This window comes from Pecten maximus, unplaced genomic scaffold, assembly GCF_902652985.1.
Source record: "Pecten maximus unplaced genomic scaffold, xPecMax1.1, whole genome shotgun sequence".
Taxonomy (NCBI): Eukaryota; Metazoa; Mollusca; class Bivalvia; order Pectinida; family Pectinidae; genus Pecten; species Pecten maximus.
Window position 1 is genome coordinate 1 of NW_022979322.1, and position 21,730 is coordinate 21,730.

The window sequence follows — 21,730 nt, forward strand, 5'->3', positions numbered from 1 at the left end:
GTACATGTGAAGTTTTATAACATATATACTTGGTACATGTGAAGTTTTATAACATATATACTTGGTACATGTGAAGTTTTATAACATATATACCTGGTACATGTGAAGTTTTATAACATATATACCTGGTAAATACCTGGTACATGTGAAGTTTTATAACATATATACCTGGTACATGTGAAGTTTTATAACATATATACTTGGTACATGTGAAGTTTTATAACATATATACTTGGTACATGTGAAGTTTTATAACATATATACCTGGTACATGTGAAGTTTTATAACATATATACCTGGTACATGTGAAGTTTTATAACATATATACTTGGTACATGTGAAGTTTTATAACATATATACCTGGTACATGTGAAGTTTTATAACATATATACCTGGTACATGTGAAGTTTTATAACATATATACTTGGTACATGTGAAGTTTTATAACATATATACCTGGTACATGTGAAGTTTAAGTTAAAATTCTTTTCCAAGTATCACGACATTTGACCAATAATACTGATTCCAGAAAAGTGTGATCAATGTAAGCATGCCATGAAGTTCCAACAGAATCAGTTACAACCATTAGAGTTAAGACAACAAGAGGACCAGAGTGGATATTTAATCAAGGCAAAATACTCTCATTTAAGGTGGTTTTTCTCTCAAATGTTTTCTACTTTTTCAGTTTCCCCTCCCAACAATGGTTGGAACCAAATATGGACAAAATCCTGTCGTCCTTAAAGAAGAAGGACTTTAAACAAGAGGCCAATGGGCCTTAACGGTCACCTGAGTTTTGATATATTCATGTTAATTTAATTGGCCCTTTTTGGCTCCACCCATCAGTCAAGGGGGTCAGTAAGGGCCAACATGTGCATACCATGAAACTGTCATCCAATGCTGATATTGTTAACATGATGATAGTGTTAACAAAGTTAGAATGAATTCCAATAGAAATCAAACAAATGATAGTCAAAAATGTGATTTTCGTATATAAACTATAGTAAAGTTTAGCCCATCCCCAGGGGCAAACTTGAGACCCCAGGGTCATTAAAATCACAATTTTGGTAAAGCACCTTATGACCCTCTCATCTATGAAGAGTATTAAATTCTACCTTATTTAGGTCTTGAGAGGAAGTTTCTTTAAATTTCAGTTAATTTGACCCTTTTATGCCCGCCAATAAGCCCAAGGATGTCAGTCAGTGCCAATATACATGTAGTTTACACCAGGCATCCCATATTGATAATTCTAACCAAGTTTATATTATTTCCAATGGCAAATGGAGCTCAAAAATGTGATTTCCCTATATACCCAGGGGCAAACATGAGACCCAGGAAAATGAAATTCACAATTTTGGTAAAGGACCCTAAGACCACCCTAAGACCTTTCTATCTGTGAAAAGTATTTGATTCTACCATATCTTGGAGTTGAGAAGAAGATTTGTCAGATTCAATTTGACCCTTTTTGGCCTTCGCCCCTCAGGTGCCTGGGGGGTCAGAGTCATATAATTCACAATTTTGGTTGACCTTTGGTCATGGCAGCTTCCTGCCAAATTTCATTCTATCTGGTTCAGTGGTTTTGGAAAAGAAGTCGAAAATGTAAATTAATTATGGACGGACAACAGACGATGACGGACAAAAGGCAGTTAGAATAGGTCACTTGAGAGTTTGTCTCAGGTGACTTAAACATTCGCTCTGTCAATAGATACTAGCTCTAGAGTGTCAATAGATACAAACACTAGAGTGTCAATAGATACAAACACTAGAATGTCAATAATGCAAACACTAGAGTGTCAATAGATACAAACACTAGAGTGTCAATAGATACAAACACTAGAGTGTCAATAGATACAAACACTAGAGAGTCAATAGATACAAATACTAGAATGTCAATAGATACAAACACTAGAGTGTCAATAGATACAAATACTAGAGTGTCATAAGATACAAACACTAGAGTGTCAATAGATACAAATACTAGAGTGTCATAAGATACAAACACTAGAGTGTCAATAGATACAAACACTTGATTGTCAATAGATACTAGCTCTAGAGTGTCAATAGATACTAGCTCTAGAGTGTCAATAGATACTAGCTCTAGAGTGTCAATAGATACAAACACTAGATTGTCAATAGATACAAACACTAGAGTGTCAATAGATACAAACACTAGAGTGTCAATAGATACTAGCTCTAGAGTGTCAATAGATACTAGCTCTAGAGTGTCAATAGATACAAACACTAGAATGTCAATAGATACAAACACTAGAATGTCAATAGATACAAACACTAGAGTGTCAATAGATACTAGCTCTAGAGTGTCAATAGATACAAACACTAGAATGTCAATAGATACAAACACTAGAATGTCAATAGATACTAGCTCTAGAGTGTCAATAGATACTAACACTAGAATGTCAATAGATACTAACACTAGATTGTCAATAGATACAAACACTAGAGTGTCAATAGATACTAACACTAGATTGTCAATAGATACAAACACTAGAATGGCAATAGATACAAACACTAGAATGTCAATAGATACTAGCTCTAGAGTGTCAATAGATACAAACACTAGAGTGTCAATAGATACAAACACTAGAATGTCAATAGATACAAACACTAGAGTGTCAATAGATACAAACACTAGAATGTCATTAGATACAAACACTGGAATGTCAATAGATACAAACACTAGAGTGTCAATAGATACAAACACTAGAATGTCAATAGATACAAACACTAGAGTGTCAATAGATACAAACACTAGAATGTCATTAGATACAAACACTGGAATGTCAATAGATACAAACACTAGAATGTCAATAGATACAAACACTAGAGTGTCAATAGATACAAACACTAGAGTGTCAATAATGCAAACACTAGAGTGTCAATATATACAAACACTAGAGTGTCAATAGATACAAACACTAGATTGTCAATAGATACAAACACTAGAGTGTCAATAGATACAAACACTAGAGAGTCAATAGATACAAACACTAGAATGTCAATAGATACAAACACTAGAATGTCAATAGATACAAACACTAGAATGTCAATAGATACAAACACTAGAGTGTCAATAGATACAAACACTAGAATGTCAATAGATACAAACACTAGAATGTCATTAGATACAAACACTGGAATGTCAATAGATACAAACACTAGAATGTCAATAGATACTAGCTCTAGAGTGTCAATAGATACAAACACTAGAGTGTCATTAGATACAAACACTAGAGTGTCAATACATAGCTTATATCTGTAGTAGGACTATCAACTGACTCTTTAACTACTGATCCCTGAGAGCTTACAGACCTGACTCTGTAACCATTAAGCCTTGAGAGCTAACAAACCTGACTCTGTAACCACTGATCCCTGAGAGCTTACCAACCTGACTCTGTAACCACTGATCCCTGAGAGCTAACAAACCTGACTCTGTAACCACTGATCCCTGAGAGCTTACAGACCTGACTCTTTAACCACTGATCCCTGAGAGCTAACACACCTGACTCTGTAACCACTGATCCCTGAGAGCTTACAGACTTGACTCTGTAACCATTAAGCCTTGAGAGCTTGATGACCTGACTCTGTAACCGCTGATCCCTGAGAGCTTACCAACCTGACTCTGTAACCACTGATCCCTGAGAGCTAACAAACCTGACTCTGTAACCACTGATCCCTGAGAGCTTACAGACCTGACTCTTTAACCACTGATCCCTGAGAGCTAACACACCTGACTCTGTAACCACTGATCCCTGAGAGCTTACAGACTTGACTCTGTAACCATTAAGCCTTGAGAGCTTGATGACCTGACTCTGTAACCGCTAATCCCTGAGAGCTTACCAACCTGACTCTGTAACCACTGATCCCTGAGAGCTTACAGACCTGACTCTTTAACCACTGATCCCTGAGAGCTAACAAACCTGACTCTGTAACAACTGATCCCTGAGAGCTTACAGACTTGACTCTGTAACCATTAAGCCTTGAGAGCTTGATGACCTGACTCTGTAACCACTGATCCCTGAGAGCTTACCAACCTGACTCTGTAACCACTGATCCCTGAGAGCTAACAAACCTGACTCTGTAACCACTGATCCCTGAGAGCTTACAGACCTGACTCTTTAACCACTGATCCCTGAGAGCTTACCGACCTGACTCTGTAACCACTGATCCCTGAGAGCTTACGGACCTTACTCTGTAACCACTGATCCCTGAGAGCTTACAGACTTGACTCTGTAACCACTGATCCCTGAGAGCTTACCAACCTGACTCTGTAACCACTGATCCCTGAGAGCTTACCAACCTTACTCTGTAACCACTGATCCCTGAGAGCTTACAGACTTGACTCTGTAACCACTGATCCCTGAGAGCTTACGGACCTGACTCTGTAACCACTGATCCCTGAGAGCTTACAGACCTGACTCTTTAACCACTGATCCCTGAGAGCTTGCCGACCTGACTCTGTAACTGAGATCTTGCCGACCTGACTCCGTAACCACTGATCCCTGAGAGCTTACAGACCTGACTCCGTAACCACTGATCCCTGAGAACTTACAGACCTGACTCTGTAACCGCTGATCCCTGAGAGCTTACCAACCTGACTCTGTAACCACTGATCCCTGAGAGCTTACAGACCTCACTCTTTAACCACTGATCCCTGAGAGCTTACCAACCTGACTCTGTAACCACTGATCCCTGAAAGCTTACAGACCTGACTCTGTAATAACCACTGATCCCTGAGAGCTTGCTGACCGGATGAACAGATACCTTTATAACTTACCTGTGTTGGGTCCCTCTTTACGCACTGTTAGTAACAAAGCATCGTCTCCACAGGAACATACAATAGCATTACCGCCACTAGCTGCTGGAGCAGGTGTGTTTCTGTTGAATGGTGACACTGACACCAGGGGGACACGAGAGTTACCTCCCTGTACACCATTTCCTGTCTGGTTATTGTTGTTTGTACTACTGTTGTATGTTGATATATTTTGTCTCTGGGTAGACTGTGATGGTCTGTTGTTGGTTCTACCACTGGCCTGGGAGTTGTATGTTGAACCTATACCACTATCTGATAGATTTGTCTGGTTAGATAATGTAGCAGGCCTTTGACTGGAACCTAAGAAAGAGTGTAGCATCAATTGTTACCAGTAAATTGCATTATATAATTGCTGTTGTATTTCTATAAATTAATGATTAAAATCAATTAGCTTCCTCATAACAATAGCTACTGTACCAGTGGTCAGGGAAATAATCTGTTAATTCTATAATAATAAATATGGTCAGGGAAATAATCTGTTAATTCTATAATAAATATGGCCTACTAGTTCTTGTTTTAAATTCCCCAGTACAATGCTGTAATGACTTGTTTGTAAGAACATCTTTGATATAAAAGCAGCAATATGTTCTCCCAAGAAATGGTGTCTACAGTTGCCAAGCAAAAGAAACAAAACTGAATGTGTACAAATACATATATTGCAATATGAATACATGTATTACAATATAAATACATATTGTAATTGCAATAAAAATACATGTATTGCAATATAAATACATGTATAACAATATCAATACATTTATTACAATACAATACATGTATTACAATAAAATACATGTATTACAATAAAATACATGAACATGTTATGTTTTACAATATTCCACATTTGTTTTCTAGGAATACTACATCCTTACTTACTCATGTTCCTGTTAAGATTCAAGGCTTCAGACAGCATTTCATCACATCCTCCAATACAACCACAATACCTGGGGAGGAAACACATTGTGACAGGAAATGATGGAGTTTTATGTATGTCAGATATCTGTGTAATGTTAGCACAGAGAAGCTTATATATATCTGTATAATGTTACAACAGAGAAGCTATATCTGTATAATGTTAGAACAGAGAAGCTATGTCTGTATAATGTTAGAACAGAGAAGCTATGTCTGTATAATGTTAGAACAGAGAAGCTATGTCTGTATAATGTTACAACAGAGAAGCTATATCTGTATAATGTTAGAACAGAGAAGCTATGTCTGTATAATGTTACAACAGAGAAGCTATATCTGTATAATGTTACAACAGAGAAGCTATATCAGTAATGTTACAACAGAGAAGTTATATCTGTATAATGTTACAACAGAGAAGCTATATCTGTATAATGTTACAACAGAGAAGCTATATCTGTATAATGTTACAACAGAGAAGCTATATCAGTAATGTTACAACAGAGAAGTTATATCTGTATAATGTTACAACAGAGAAGCTATATCTGTATAATGTTACAACAGAGAAGCTATGTCTGTATAATGTTACAACAGAGAAGCTATGTCTGTATAATGTTACAACAGAGAAGCTATATCTGTATAATGTTACAACAGAGAAGCTATATCTGTATAATGTTACAACAGAGAAGCTATATCTGTGTAATGTTAGAACAGAGAAGTTATATCTGTATAATGTTAGAACAGAGAAGCTATATCTGTATAATGTTAGAACAGAGAAGCTATATCTGTGTAATGTTAGAACAGAGAAGCTATATCTGTATAATGTTAGAACAGAGAAGCTATATCAGTATAATGTTAGAACAGAGAAGCTATATCTGTATAATGTTAGAACAGAGAAGCTATGTCTGTGTAATGTTAGAACAGAGAAGCTATGTCTGTATAATGTTACAACAGAGAAGCTATATCTGTATAATGTTACAACAGAGAAGCTATATCTGTATAATGTTACAACAGAGAAGCTATATCTGTATAATGTTACAACAGAGAAGCTATATCTGTATAATGTTACAACAGAGAAGCTATGTCTGTATAATGTTAGAACAGAGAAGCTATATCTGTATAATGTTAGAACAGAGAAACTATATCTGTATAATGTTAGAACATATGTGTGAGGCACCTGTTTGCATTGAAGCAGAGAATTGGACGAAAGATGAACGTAACGGAAAAATGACGAAAAATGAATCCGTGCCTGAAAAGAAAGGATCACTTACTCTCCAACAATCACTTTGGCTTGCAGTAGGAGCACGTATAATGCTGACCAAAAATGTTGATGTTACAGATGGACTGGTAAACGGGGCGTTTGGTGTTGTTACAAAACTGGTTACTGATAGTGCAGATAAGAAATCAAAAATAACCCTCTGTAGGCTACACAGGAGGAACAGAACCTCGCTCTATATAGATCATACTCACTCTGTAGGCTACACAGGAGGGACAGAACCTCGCTCTATATAGATCATACTCACTCTGTAGGCTACACAGGAGGAACAGAACCTTACTCTATATAGATCATACTCACTCTGTAGGCTACACAGGAGGGACAGAACCTCACTCTATATAGATCATACTCACTCTGTAGGCACCATAGGAGGGACAGAACCTCACTCTATATAGATCATACTCACTCTGTAGGCTACACAGGAGGGACAGAACCTCGATCTATATAGATCATACTCACTCTGTAGGCACCATAGGAGGGACAGAACCTCACTATATATAGATCATACTCACTCTGTAGGCTACACAGGAGGGACAGAACCTCACTCTATATAGATCATACTCACTCTGTAGGTACCATAGGAGGGACAGAACCTCACTATATATAGATCATACTCACTCTGTAGGCTACACAGGAGGGACAGAACCTCACTCTATATAGATCATACTCACTCTGTAGGCTACACAGGAGGGACAGAACCTCGATCTATATAGATCATACTCACTCTGTAGGCACCATAGGAGGGACAGAACCTCGTTTAAACTTGAACTTGATCAGGCGTACTCCAGCACACTGAGAAAAACATAACCATAAGCAATATCAGTTATACAAAAGATATATATATATGTACACTTATCCACTGCTGGAGCAATAAATGTTCGAAAAATCTTTAGGCAGAAGTGAAGGCTATGAATCCGAGGTTAGCACACAATGGGAGTGTGGATCAAGAGATGTGTATGACATGCCCTGATACATCTTCTATCTAATGAAACATGTACATGCATGATCATTTTCAGTTATGAAGCATTACATTGACTACTTTGATCCATTGTTCTCCAATGATCCTCTAGGGGGACCCCAGAGTTTAATGGTACAAATTAATCAGTCATCAAACTTCATTTAATTACAAAAAGCAACCTACATCCATTATAAATTTGTTGTGGCCCAATCTAGCATTAAATTGATATTTTCTCTTAGTGTTAACATCTAATACATTATACTTATGGTCTGACATGATGTGTCTACAGCTATCGTCTCTAGTTCACTATACTTACTGTCTGACATGATGTTGTCTACAGCCATTGTCTCTAGTTCACTATACTTACCGTCTGACATGGTGTGTCTACAGCCATTGTCTCTAGTTCACTATACTTACCGTCTGACATGATGTGTCTACAGCCATTGTCTCTAGTTCACTATATTTACTGTCTGACATGATGTGTCTACAGCCATTGTCTCTAGTTCACTATACTTACTGTCTGACATGATGTGTCTACAGCCATTGTCTCTAGTTCACTATACTTACCGTCTGACATGATGTGTCTACAGCTATCGTCTCTAGTTCACTATACTTACTGTCTGACATGATGTGTCTACAGCCATTGTCTCTAGTTCACTATACTTACTGTCTGACATGATATGTCTACAGCCATTGTCTCTAGTTCACTATACTTACTGTCTGACATGATATGTCTACAGCCATTGTCTCTAGTTCACTATACTTACCGTCTGACATGGTGTGTCTACAGCCATTGTCTCTAGTTCACTATACTTACTGTCTGACATGATGTGTCTACAGCTATCGTCTCTAGTTCACTATACTTACTGTCTGACATGATGTGTCTACAGCCATTGTCTCTAGTTCACTATACTTACTGTCTGACATGATGTGTCTACAGCCATTGTCTCTAGTTCACTATACTTACCGTCTGACATGATGTGTCTACAGCTATCGTCTCTAGTTCACTATACTTACTGTCTGACATGATGTGTCTACAGCCATTGTCTCTAGTTCACTATACTTACTGTCTGACATGATATGTCTACAGCCATTGTCTCTAGTTCACTATACTTACCGTCTGACATGGTGTGTCTACAGCCATTGTCTCTAGTTCACTATACTTACTGTCTGACATGATGTGTCTACAGCTATCGTCTCTAGTTCACTATACTTACTGTCTGACATGATGTGTCTACAGCCATTGTCTCTAGTTCACTATACTTACTGTCTGACATGATATGTCTACAGCCATTGTCTCTAGTTCACTATACTTAGTGTCTGACATGATGTGTCTACAGCCATTGTCTCTAGTTCACTATACTTACTGTCTGACATGATGTGTCTACAGCCATTGTCTCTAGTTCACTATACTTACTGTCTGACATGATATGTCTACAGCCATTGTCTCTAGTTCACTATACTTACTGTCTGACATGGTGTGTCTATAGCCATTGTCTCTAGTTCACTATACTTACTGTCTGACATGATGTGTCTTGAGCCGTTGCCTCCAGTACAAAGTCTGGCAGCCAAACAGCATTCCTACAGTTGGGATAGCCCATACAGCCTATGTAGAAGCTAAACAAACACATAAATACTCAGTATCAGCAGCATTTGATACAGCATTAAGATAGTATTTATTTCAACATCAAAGTTAACCAAAAGTTTAAGTCTACTGAACAGTTAATACCATGGCAAAATGACCTATTTTTAAAGTAAATCAAATCCTAAATCTCCCTAACCAGTGGATATATAATGGAACAGTCCTGTGCAAAACAAGAGGCCCACAGGGTGTACAATGGTCACCATGTTAGTGTAAAATATCATATATCAATATATATATATGATATACACATAATTGATCATAAAAGAAATACTGTGTATATTATTCAAGAGAGCATTATAGTTTTTAATAAATTCAATCCTTTGATATACACTTTAAGGCATGCACAGGTTTACCTGAGACGTCACATGGAAGTGTCATATTACAAAATGCTTCAGCGAAAATATGATGATTTCAGGCTAATGCTTCATAACAAGAAATTCATTGTATTTCAAAGAAAGATATATGAAACCAAAAACAAATTAGTATAAATTCACCTGATAGGCATTTTGGACCAATTTATGATCTTCCATCTGTGCCTGCGGAATATACATATATCTCTTGGGGGACATCCATATGTCCATATGAATAAAGAAAGCAATTTCTGTACGGCAGAAATTAAGAAATTCTAGTATCTGAAGGTGTAGAATTTGGCTCGGAATCATAGCTGAGCTTCTGAGCCCAAAATTCTTTTTGTCAATTTTTTATGTCATGCCTCTATATCAAATTAAGAAGGAAAAAGTGAACAAAAGAAGAAAATATTGTCTTTATCAAGAATTATTACTCACCCCTTTCCATCTTTCTTTGTTTTCAACATCATATCCTGACCACAGTTCGGACATTTTTTGATTGGCGATGAGGCTAATGTTTCTAATGCTGCAATTAAGCATTTAACTTTGAGATCGTCAAAGATAGTCTCACATAGTTACATTCAGATAATCAGAATAGGAAATAGACTATCAATGTTACTTTGGGAAATAATAGAAAATAGACTATCAATGTTACTTTGGGATAGTCAGAATAAGAAATAGACTATCAATGTTACTTTGGGATAGTCAGAATAAGAAATAGACTATCAATGTTACTTTGGGATAGTCAGAATAGTAAATAGACTATCAATGTTACTTTGGGATAGTCAGAATAGTAAATAGACTATAAATTTTACTTTGAGATAGTCAGAATAGGAAATAGACTATCAATGTTACTTTGGGATAGTCAGAATAAGAAATAGACTATCAATGTTACTTTGGGATAGTCAGAATAAGAAATAGACTATCAATGTTACTTTGGGATAGTCAGAATAAGAAATAGACTATCAATGTTACTTTGAGATAGTCAGAATAGGAAATAGACTATAAACGTTACTTTGGGAAATAATAGAAAATAGACTATCAATGTTACTTTGGGATAGTCAGAATAGGAAATAGACTATCAATGTTACTTTGGGAAATAATAGAAAATAAATAGGAAATAGACTATCAATGTTACTTTGGGAAATAATAGAAAAGAGACTATCAATGTTACTTTGAGAAAGTCAGAATAGAAAATAGACTATCAACGTTACTTTGAGATAGTCAGAATAAGAAATAGACTATAAACGTTACTTTGAGATAGTCAGAATAGGAAATAGACTATAAACGTTACTTTGAGATAGTCAGAATAGGAAATAGACTATAAACGTTACTTTGAGATAGTTATAATAGGAAATAGACTATCTAAAAAATGTTTTAAAAGGCTTTATTTATAAAACCATTGTAGTTTGGAATGAAATAAATATCCCTTATCATGCCCCATAAGCACAGAGGTGTAGGCCGGATCGATGCGGGTCAGTGCTGACGACACATTGTGAAATGATAAGGGAAATAATATAATCATGGCATACTTTTTCAATCAGTTATATAACTTATTTAATTAGTTTAATTTTTATGTATTATGCATTCTATGTATTCATTCAACTTCCATATTTTAACACTGCATCAAAGATACAAAACGTCATCTGACCAATATTATCCCCAGAGTCTGACAGGTCAAAATGGATCATCTCTCTTAACCTAACCCTCTCTAAACTGGCCAAATATTTATGTACCATGCCTGATCAGTTTAGGGAAGTTCCACTATACATATAGATAGTTTTGTAATTATACTGTGTTGGGATATACAACAGCATTGATAAGTGATATGGCACGCTATAAATATGACAGAAAACTGACATTAGTCCTATCTAGTAGTATGTAATACATGATAATATCATTTAGAACCAAGAGTTTTAGTTTTGATTATCTCACCATGTTCTGCAGGCATGGGCTGGGCCTCCCCGAGATACTTTGCCAGCGCTTCATCAATCTTTAAGGCCTACAGACAAAATCCAAAACTAGTGGATAAAACATTTTTATTGCCTTAATCATTAGGGTATTTTATTAACACCAACTTGTCTATTCATGTCAATTCTCAATGCATACAGAAACAAGAGGCATAGAGGGCCTGCATCCTTTAACTGGATATTTCTTTAGTCATGGTAAAAACACATGCATTTAAGTTATATAATAAGTACTTTTTCCAATTTGGTATCTGCATCTTAGTACCATGCAATGCTGACAACACATTCCTTTAACTAACATTTAATAATTTTGACTTCATTAAATGTGGCCTTACGGGAAAAAGGGTACCTTGTAATATACAATAGTGAGTTCACTTACTACGCCAAAGAATGCTTCAGACCAAAATTTGATCAAAATCCCTTAATCGATACAGATCAAAATCTATCAGACCATACAGAAGGTGTACATGTTAGAATTTCCCTCTTGAGCCCCTTCCTTCTGACATCCCCTTTTGAGCCCCGTCCATCTGATATCCCCCTTTGAGCCCTGTCCATCTGACATTCCCTTTTGAGCCCCGTCCATCTGATATCCCCCTTTGAGCCCCATCCTTCTGACATGCCCTCTTGAGCCCTGTCCTTCTGACATGCCCTCTTGAGCCCCATCCTTTTGACATGCCCTGTTTAAGCTGCCAAACATTCCACAAGCCTAGTGTTTGGGAATTTGGCTTTAAAAATAAATAATTCCAATGGGGAATGGGGCCCATTAACGGCTCTAAAAAGCCCTCAGAAAAAGCCCTTTATTGTATGCCTTAATCTTTTTATAATTTTCTGGGTGAAGTATGGAATATAAAACCTACCTGCCGACATGCTTCAATGAACACTTGTTTGTATTTCTGTTTCTGCTCTTCTAAGACAACTGCAACTCAAACAAGAGATTCCATCAAACCATAAGATATTAGTTCTATATTAGATTTTTATTTCTGAAGAATGGGCAGTCGTATCAACAGTAAATTAATTATGTTATTCATTCTTCTGAATTTAAAACTGTCCAAAGTCAAGCTATTGACTAGATTTCCCCTCTATAACAAATCTTTTGGGAATGACCTTGTTCATCTAACCAGTATCAACAATCTATACAGCTATAGAACAAGAGTACAGGTACCTCCAGGAGTAACCATGACATACCTACAGGAGTAACTAGTACCCACAGGAGTAACCAGTATCCACAGGAGTAACCAGTACCTACAGGAGTACCAGTACCTACAGGAGTAACCAGTACCCACAGGAGTAACCAGTATCCACAGGAGTAACCATTACCCACAGGAGTACCAGTATCCACAGGAGTAACCAGTACCTACAGGAGTACCAGTACCTACAGGAGTAACCAGTACCCACAGGAGTAACCAGTACCCACAGGAGTAACCAGTACCCACAGGAGTAACCAGTACCTTCAGGAGTAACCATGGCATACCCACAGGAGTAACCAGTACCCACAGGAGTACCAGTACCTACAGGAGTAACCAGTACCCACAGGAGTAACTAGTACCCACAGGAGTAACCAGTACCCACAGGAGTAACCAGTATCCACAGGAGTAACCATTACCCACAGGAGTACCAGTATCCACAGGAGTAACCAGTACCTACAGGAGTAACCAGTACCCACAGGAGTAACCAGTACCTACAGGAGTACCAGTACCTACAGGAGTAACCAGTATCCACAGGAGTAACCATTACCCACAGGAGTACCAGTATCCACAGGAGTAACCAGTACCTACAGGAGTACCAGTACCTACAGGAGTAACCAGTACCCACAGGAGTAACCAGTATCCACAGGAGTAACCAGTACCTACAGGAGTACCAGTACCTTCAGGAGTAACCAGTACCCACAGGAGTAACCAGTACCCACAGGAGTAACCAGTACCCACAGGAGTAACCATTACCCACAGGAGTAACCAGTATCCACAGGAGTAACCAGTACCTACAGGAGTACCAGTACCTACAGGAGTAACCAGTACCCACAGGAGTAACCATTACCCACAGGAGTAACCAGTACCCACAGGAGTAACCAGTACCCACAGGAGTAACCAGTATCCACAGGAGTAACCAGTACCCACAGGAGTAACCAGTACCCACAGGAGTAACCAGAACCTACAGGAGTAACCAGTACCCACAGGAGTAACCAGTACCCACAGGAGTAACCAGTACCCACAGGAGTAACCAGTACCCATTTACATAACCATAGACATAACCATGGACATAACCATGGACAGAACCATGGACATAACCATGGACAGAACCATGGACAAAACCATGGACAGAACCATAGACATAACCATGGACAGAACCATGGACATAACCATGGACAGAACCATGGACATAACCATGGACAGAACCATGGACAGAACCTTAGTGAGACATCAATACTTTTAGCTATCATGATTGTTTTATTGATACTTTTCCAACATAAATAGGGATCATGGTAAATCTGATTTTCTGAAAAACATCTCTCCAGTACTTGCAGATACAATGTATATAGCAATACATAACCAATCTTTAATGGTAAACATAAAAAATGACCAACTGTTTGTCATTGTGTTCAAGCTAGACAAGGGATGAAGGATAAACTACATAATCCAGCACTTCTTAAACAAGACATAAAAAAAAAGGACTCAAATGACTACATGGGATACTCCCCATCAATTAGTTTGAAGATTTATTTCATGCATATTTATTTATACCTGGAGTCTGGAAAGCTGAATAATGATTATCATCTTACCATTTTTATCCTTTCTGCCCTCACAAATCCTGTAAGAAAATCAAAGAGACTGATCAAACATTAGCTCTTAGACCAATGTTCAGAGGTATTACATTTCAATAGTTACCAACCCTCAATCTCTAAATGGAATTTCAGCAGAGTTTGTGATTACATAGAACCGTCTAACTGTCTGTCAATAATGTCTAAAATCAATCATAACTAGAACTGTCGCCCAGAGGGTCAACTCATACCCCCCCCCATATGTACACATTATGAGTCCCTAACATTCCTGTGTATTTCGCATGAAATCTGTTGATAGCTATATAGGAGTTGGCCGAGATGTCTTGACAAAGTTTTCCACAAGAATATAGGTATTGAAACCTGGTAACCATGGAAACCGAAAATTCTGTAGAGAAATTTCATGCATGCACATATGCACATGGTCCCTATCATTCCTGTATAGTTTGACTTTAAGCAGTTCAGAGGTTTATGAGGAGTTGACTGGACAAAATTCCCTCTCACCCAAAAAACTAAGTACAGTGACCTGGTTACCATGGTAACCACAAAATTACAACATGATATAGATTACGCTCATCTACAATGTATAAGGGTTATTGCCATAAAGTTTCATTGAAATTTCCTCTGTAGTTTAGGAGTAGCCGGTACATTGTTGTGTCTACAAACGGACAGACGGATGGACGACCTGATTCCAGTATACCCCCCCCCCCCCCCCTAACTTTGTTGCGAGGGTTATAATAAAGTATAAAGTAGTCATGAACAAAGGCCTACATCTCACACCCTAGTTGTGACAGTCTGGACACTCTCACAAATCCTCCTTTCATATTCCTCACTGCATGTAATGGAATAAACTAATGCCTGAAGTTGTCTTTTCTGAATCTCTCGATATCTTCAAGTCAAACCTCCACTCTCTCAAACATTACAAGAGGCCCATGGGCCTTAACGGTCACCCGAGTTTTGAAATATTTAAGTTAATCTAAATGACCCTTTTTGGCCCTCCCAAGGGGCAACGTGAGACCCCAGGGTCATGAAATTCACAATTTTGGTAGAGCACCTTAAGACCCTTCCATCTATGTAGTGTATTTGATTCTACCTTATTTGGGTCTTTTCTTGAAATTTCAGTTAATTTAACCCTTTTTGGCCCTGCCCACAGACAAAATGCGGTTAGAATAGGTCACTTGAGACTTTGAAGAGTGTTCGATTCCACAATATCTGAGAGTAGAGAAGAAAATTTTTGAAGTTTTAGTAAATTTGACCCTTTTTGGCCCTGCCCCTCAGGCCTCTGTGGGGTGGGGACCATAAAATTCATATTTTTATTTGACGTTTAGCCATAGAAGCTCCCTGCCAAATTTCATTGAATTTGGTTCAGCGGTTTTGGAGTAGAAGTTGAAAATGAAAATTGTTTATGGACGGACGACAACTTCGTCTCAGGTGACCTACAATGTAATAACTAACACTTACTTTGTTAGTATATTGTGATCCATATTTAATAGCTTTTATCCACTGATAATTTCTGTTTACAGCAAATGTAACAAATTTTTCGTTACAAAATTTATTTAAAATGTTTAATATGACAGTTTATGTATGTTTACTGTACCTTGTTAAATCTGCCTCCAATTCTGCCCTGAGATGTGGTTTGGACATTTCATACCCCATTGCATCATAACCTGGAAACAATAACAAGAGGCCCATTGGCCTTAACAGTCATCTGACTAAATTATTGGTGATTGTGTACTTCAGTGAATATCAAATAGAAAGAGACCCTATGGGCCTAAATCGCTGATTGGCATAGAGGTTTTGGTTGAGAAATTGTTTGAAGACATGAGTCCTGTAATCTTAAAGGGAGGTCAAGGTTATTCACTTGAACAAACTTGGTAGCCCTTCACCCCAGAATGCTACAGCTCCAATATCAACTCCCTGGCACTCTTGGATATTGAGAAGAAGTTGTTTAAACATTTTAGCCAATTCAACCCCTGTGACCTTGAATGTAGGTTAAGGTCATTCATTTAAACAAACTTGGTAACCCTTTGCCCCAGCATGCCACAGGGCAAATATCAAGTCCCTGGAACTGTTGGTAATTGAGAAGAAGTTGTTTAAAGATTTTAGCCTATTTGACCCATGTGACCTTGAATGAAGGTCAAGGTCATCCATTTGTACAATTTGGTACCCCTTCAACCCAACATGCTACAGGCCTTATATCAAGTCCCTGGCACTCTTGGTTATTGAGAAGACGTCAATTAAACATTTCAGCCTATTTGACCCCTTTGACCTTGAATGAAGGTCAAGGTCGTTCATTTGAACAAACTTCACCCAAGCATGCTACAGGTCTAATATCAAGACCCTAGGCCTCTTGGTTATTGAGAAGACGTTGTTTAAAGATTTTAACCTATTTAACCTCTGTGACCCTGAATGTAGGTCAAAGTCATTCATTTGAACAAACTTGGTAGCCTTCCACCACAGCATGCTACAGGCCCAATATCAAGTCCCTGGGCCACTTGGTTATTGAGAAGAAGTCGTTTTAGCCTATTTGACCCATATGACCTTGAATGAAGGTCAAGGTCATCATTTGAACAAACTTGGTAGCCCTTCACCACAGCATGCTACAGGCCTAATATCAAGTCCCTGTGCCTTTTGGTTATTGAGAAGAAGTCATTTAAAGATGTTATTGAGAAGTCATTTAAATATTATAGCCTATTTGACCCATGTGACCTTGAATGAAGGTCAAGGTCATTCATTTGAACAAACTTGGAAGCCCTTCACCCCAGGATGCTACAGGCCTAGTATCAAGCCCCTGGGCCTTTTGGTTATTAAGAAGAAGTTGTTTTAATGAACAAGAGGCCCAAAGGGCCTTAACGGTCACCTGAGATTTGAAATATTTCGGCCAACTAAATTGACCCTTTTTGGCCCCACCCATCAGTCCTAATGGGGTCAGTCTATGAAGAGTATTTGATTCTAACATATAGTAGATAAGAAGATTTTTGAAATTTCAGTCAATTTGACCCTTTTTGGCCCCGCCCATCAGCCCCTGGGGTCAACTAGGGCCAACATGTACATAACATCAAACTGTAATCCCATGATGATAATTTGAACCAAGTTAGAATGAATTGCAATACAAATCCAACAAATAATAGTCAAAAATGTGATTTCCCTATATAAACTGTAGTAAAGTTTACCCCCTCCCCAGGGGCAAACGTGAGACCCCAGGGTCATGAAATTCACAATTTTGGTAAAGCACCTTAAGACCCTTCCATCTATGAAGAGTATTTGATTCTAACATATCTGAGAGTAGGGAAGAAGATTTTTGAAATTTTAGTCAATTTGACCCTTTTTGGCCCCGCCCACCAGCCCCTGGGGGTCAACTAGGGCCAACATGTACATACCATCAAAGTGTCATCCCATGCTGATAATTCGATACAAGTTAGAATGAATTCCAATACAAATCCAACAAATAATAGTCAAAAATGTGATTTCCCTATATAAACTATAGTAAAGTTTACCCCCTCCCCAGGGGCAAACGTGAGACCCCAGGGTCATGAAATTCACAATTTTGGTAAAGCACCATAAGACCCCTTCCTCTATGCAGAGTATTTGATTCTAACATATCTGAGAGTATAGAGAAAGATTTTTGAAATTTCAGTCAATTTGACCCTTTTTGGCCCCGCCCACCAGCCCCTGGGGGTCAACCAGGGCCAACATGTACATAACATCAAACTGTAATCCAATGCTGATAATTTGAACCAAGTTAGAATGAATTCCAATACAAATCCAACAAATAATAGTCAAAAATGTGATTTCCCTATATAAACTATAGTAAAGTTTACTCCCTACCCAGGGGCAAACGTGAGACCCCAGGGTCATGAAATTCACAATTTTGGTAAAGCACCTGAAGAGCCTTCCATCTATGAAGAGTATTTGATTCTACCATACCTGAGAGTAGAGAAGAAGATTTTTGAAATTTCAGTCAATTTGACCCTTTTTGGCCCCGCCCACCAGCCCCTGGGGGTCAACAAGGGCCAACATGTACATACCATCAAACTGTCATCCCATGCTGATAATTTGATACAAGTTAGAATGAATTCCAATAGAAATCCAACAAATAATAGTCAAAAATGTGATTTCCCTATATAAACTATAGTAAAGTTTACCCCCTCCCCAGGGGCAAACGTGAGACCCCAGGGTCATGAAATTCACAATTTTGATAAAGCACCTTAAGACCCTTCCATCTATGAAGAGTATTTGATTCTACCATATCTGAGAGTAGAGAAGAAGATTTTTGAAGTTTTAGTCAATTTGACCCTTTTTGGCCCCACCCCTCAGGCCCCTGGGGGCTGGGGACCATATAATTCACAATTTTGGTTGACCTTCAGCCATAGAAACTTTCTGCCAAATTTCATTGAATTTTGTTAAGTGGTTTTGGAGAAGAAGTCGAAAATGTAAAAAGTTTACGGACGCACGACGGACGACGCACGACGGACGACGACGGACAAAAGGCGATTAGAATAGGTCACTTGAGACTTCGTCTCAGGTGACCTAAAAAGTTGACGCCGGACAGATGGACGGTCATACGGACAAGATCGACTTGTGGGGTGTAGTCTCTTATCTGTGAACTTGTGGGGTGCAACGCTCAAGTTTTAATTAGATACGGACATCACATTTAATTTCTGTTCATTCCGTCGCTAAAAAAACATATGCGCAATGAGGTTTAATGATGAATTATGGGAAAAAAACAAAAAATTACATTATTTCATCGCCTATAGGCGACGAAGATTTTTGCACAAAATGAATCGTTAATGCACCCCACAAGTATATCTGAGTGAGTGCGGCCGGATGCCGCACCACAACATAAGCTCATGAGTTAAAAACAACTTATTGCATTTTTGCCAGCAAAATATAGAAATTGATTAAACTATTGAAACTTCTTATTTTCACTGCAGCTATGAGCAGTGAAAAACTGCAGCTATGAGCAGGGAAAATATAAGTTTTGCAGTGAAAATGTAAGTTTTCTGTTTTTGACCAATCAGAGCTAACCTTTGTATTCACCTCATTGAATCTTGCTGATTTTTCCAGTGGAAGCGGAGATAGATAAATTGGTTATTTTGCTGTATTTCTGAAATATGCTGACTAGTTTTTAACAAAATACTCACTTGATGTTAGCTATTCATGCAGATTCTCTGATAACAGCAGAAATGCTTGAATTGCACTGATCAGTCCTTTCAAATGGCATCATCAAGTTGACGTGGAGTAACATCACAAAGAGATGACGTTATTACCGATTCCCACACTTTTCGACACTACAGTATTAATTTTCTGATGTTATCAATTTTGTTTTTAAGTATATGAAATGCAATAAAAAGGTAATTGAATGGTTTCCCGTTAAATATAACATATATTTCACTCGTATGACCGAATATTTTAATATTTTTCACTCGTGCTTCGCACTCGTGAAAATATTGATATTCTGTCATACGAGTGAAATATATGTTATATAAAACGGGAAACCATTCAATATCCTCTATCTAGTATATAAAACAATCTAGTGTATAAAACTAGAAAGTGAACGGACACAAGAATATCGTACACTTACCCTCAACAAGTCCCATGCCGAGATGACCAGGGATGAATTTGTTGTCCCCCTGTAGTCCAACATACATCCGACTTTTGATGGTCTCTATATGATCAGCATGTGTAGCATCTGTTCCTACTCAATGTAACGAGGGTATCCTCACACCAGTTATTTTATCTTACTCAATGTAATGAGGGTATCCTCACACCAGTTATTTTATCTTACTCAATGTAATGAGGGTAACCTCACACCAGTTATTTTATCTTACTCAATGTAATGAGGGTATCCTCACACCAGTTATTTTATCATTGTATCACAATCATTTCCACATCTTATACTGGATAACATTGACCTTGACATTGACCTTTGACCTTCAGGCCAAATTTTGAAGGGCAATCCTATGCAAGTATTTTAAACAAGAATTTCAAGTTTTGAATGGAAATCCTGGCAGCTGTAGAAGAGACACTGGAGTGAATGATGGACATGATCATTACTAGAAATAATATGTTCATAGAAGGCTTTATTTATTAGAAAGGTGTTCTATTTTATGAACAAATGGGAGAGTGAAAATAACCAAAAGCAAAAATATCTCATCCTTCTCATCACAATATTGTTCTTGAGAGCCACATACTGGTACTTAAAGTCCCATCACTAATTAAAAGCTTCTGTACTTTTGCAAAAAAAATAACTTTATTTAAAAATCATACTCTGCTATATCAAGGTAGTTTGAAGGGAAAACTTCAAAAATATACAAAATAACATACCAATTCCATGTTTGTCCATTAATGCAATCAAATCTGCCTCTGACAGGAGAGATGGTGGGCTGGTCTCTGATTCAATCATCTGAAGGAATGAAAGGTAGAATTTACAGACCGAAATGCTTATTCTGAAACAATATATCTACATCGACCGAATTGCTTATTGCTCAGAAAAAGATTATCTCTGCACACTGTCAGACTGAATTTCTTATTCAGAAGAAACAATATATACTGTATGTAATTTGTTTCAAATTCTTTAAGCATATAAAATTTAAAAACATAAAGCAAGTCAGAAAGATATCTGTAGAGAGAGAAGAAGGAGTACCTCAATGGAGTTAGGCTGGAAACTGTCCCCTTGACTGTACACAGGAATAACCTACAACAGAGTACAATGGAGTTAGACTGGAAACTGTCCCCTTTCGGACCTCCTCATATTTGTAACCAAATCTGAATCATTTCCATTAAAATGTGATTTTTCTGCATAAACAATAGTAAAGTTAAGTACCTCTGGAGGGAAAAACATGAAACCTATGGGCCATGAAATTTACAATTTTGATAAATCACCTTAAGACCTTTCCATCCATGAAGAGTATTTGATTCTACCAAATCTTGGTCTTGAGTTTTTAAATTCCAGTAAATTTGACCCAAAATATGGGATTTACATCCAGGAAATGATCTCCGATATGTTATCGATCTGACGATTACTTTT

General features: G+C 37.7%; 1 protein-coding gene across 1 annotated transcript; it reads right to left on the reverse strand.

Moving 5' to 3' along the window:
- Positions 1 to 4,654: 4,654 nt before the first annotated feature.
- LOC117318485 (DNA topoisomerase 3-alpha-like) lies at positions 4,655 to 21,440 on the reverse strand. The gene is made up of 12 exons (XM_033873464.1): positions 21,347 to 21,440; positions 21,028 to 21,106; positions 20,285 to 20,398; positions 16,298 to 16,367; positions 14,704 to 14,732; positions 12,785 to 12,843; positions 11,896 to 11,962; positions 10,399 to 10,486; positions 9,486 to 9,585; positions 7,735 to 7,802; positions 5,705 to 5,772; positions 4,655 to 5,128 (listed from the first exon to the last, which is right to left on the reverse strand). The coding sequence occupies exons 2-12, from the start codon at positions 21,104 to 21,106 to the stop codon at positions 4,782 to 4,784; spliced, it is 1,089 nt and encodes a 362-aa protein (XP_033729355.1). The 5' UTR covers positions 21,347 to 21,440; the 3' UTR covers positions 4,655 to 4,781.
- Between the last annotated feature and the right edge of the window lie 290 nt (positions 21,441 to 21,730).

Bases quoted from the DNA above. Each gene is read 5' to 3' on its own strand.
- LOC117318485 (XM_033873464.1), bottom strand. From the start codon at position 21,106: ATGATTGAATCAGAGACCAGCCCACCATCTCTCCTGTCAGAGGCAGAT. The intron at 9,586-10,398 runs GTGAGTAATAAT...GTGTTTGTTTAG, and splicing joins ACAAAGAAAGATGGAAAGGG to CTTCTACATAGGCTGTATGG. The intron at 7,803-9,485 runs GTAAGTATAGTG...TGTTTTTCTCAG, and splicing joins AAGACACATCATGTCAGACA to TGTGCTGGAGTACGCCTGAT.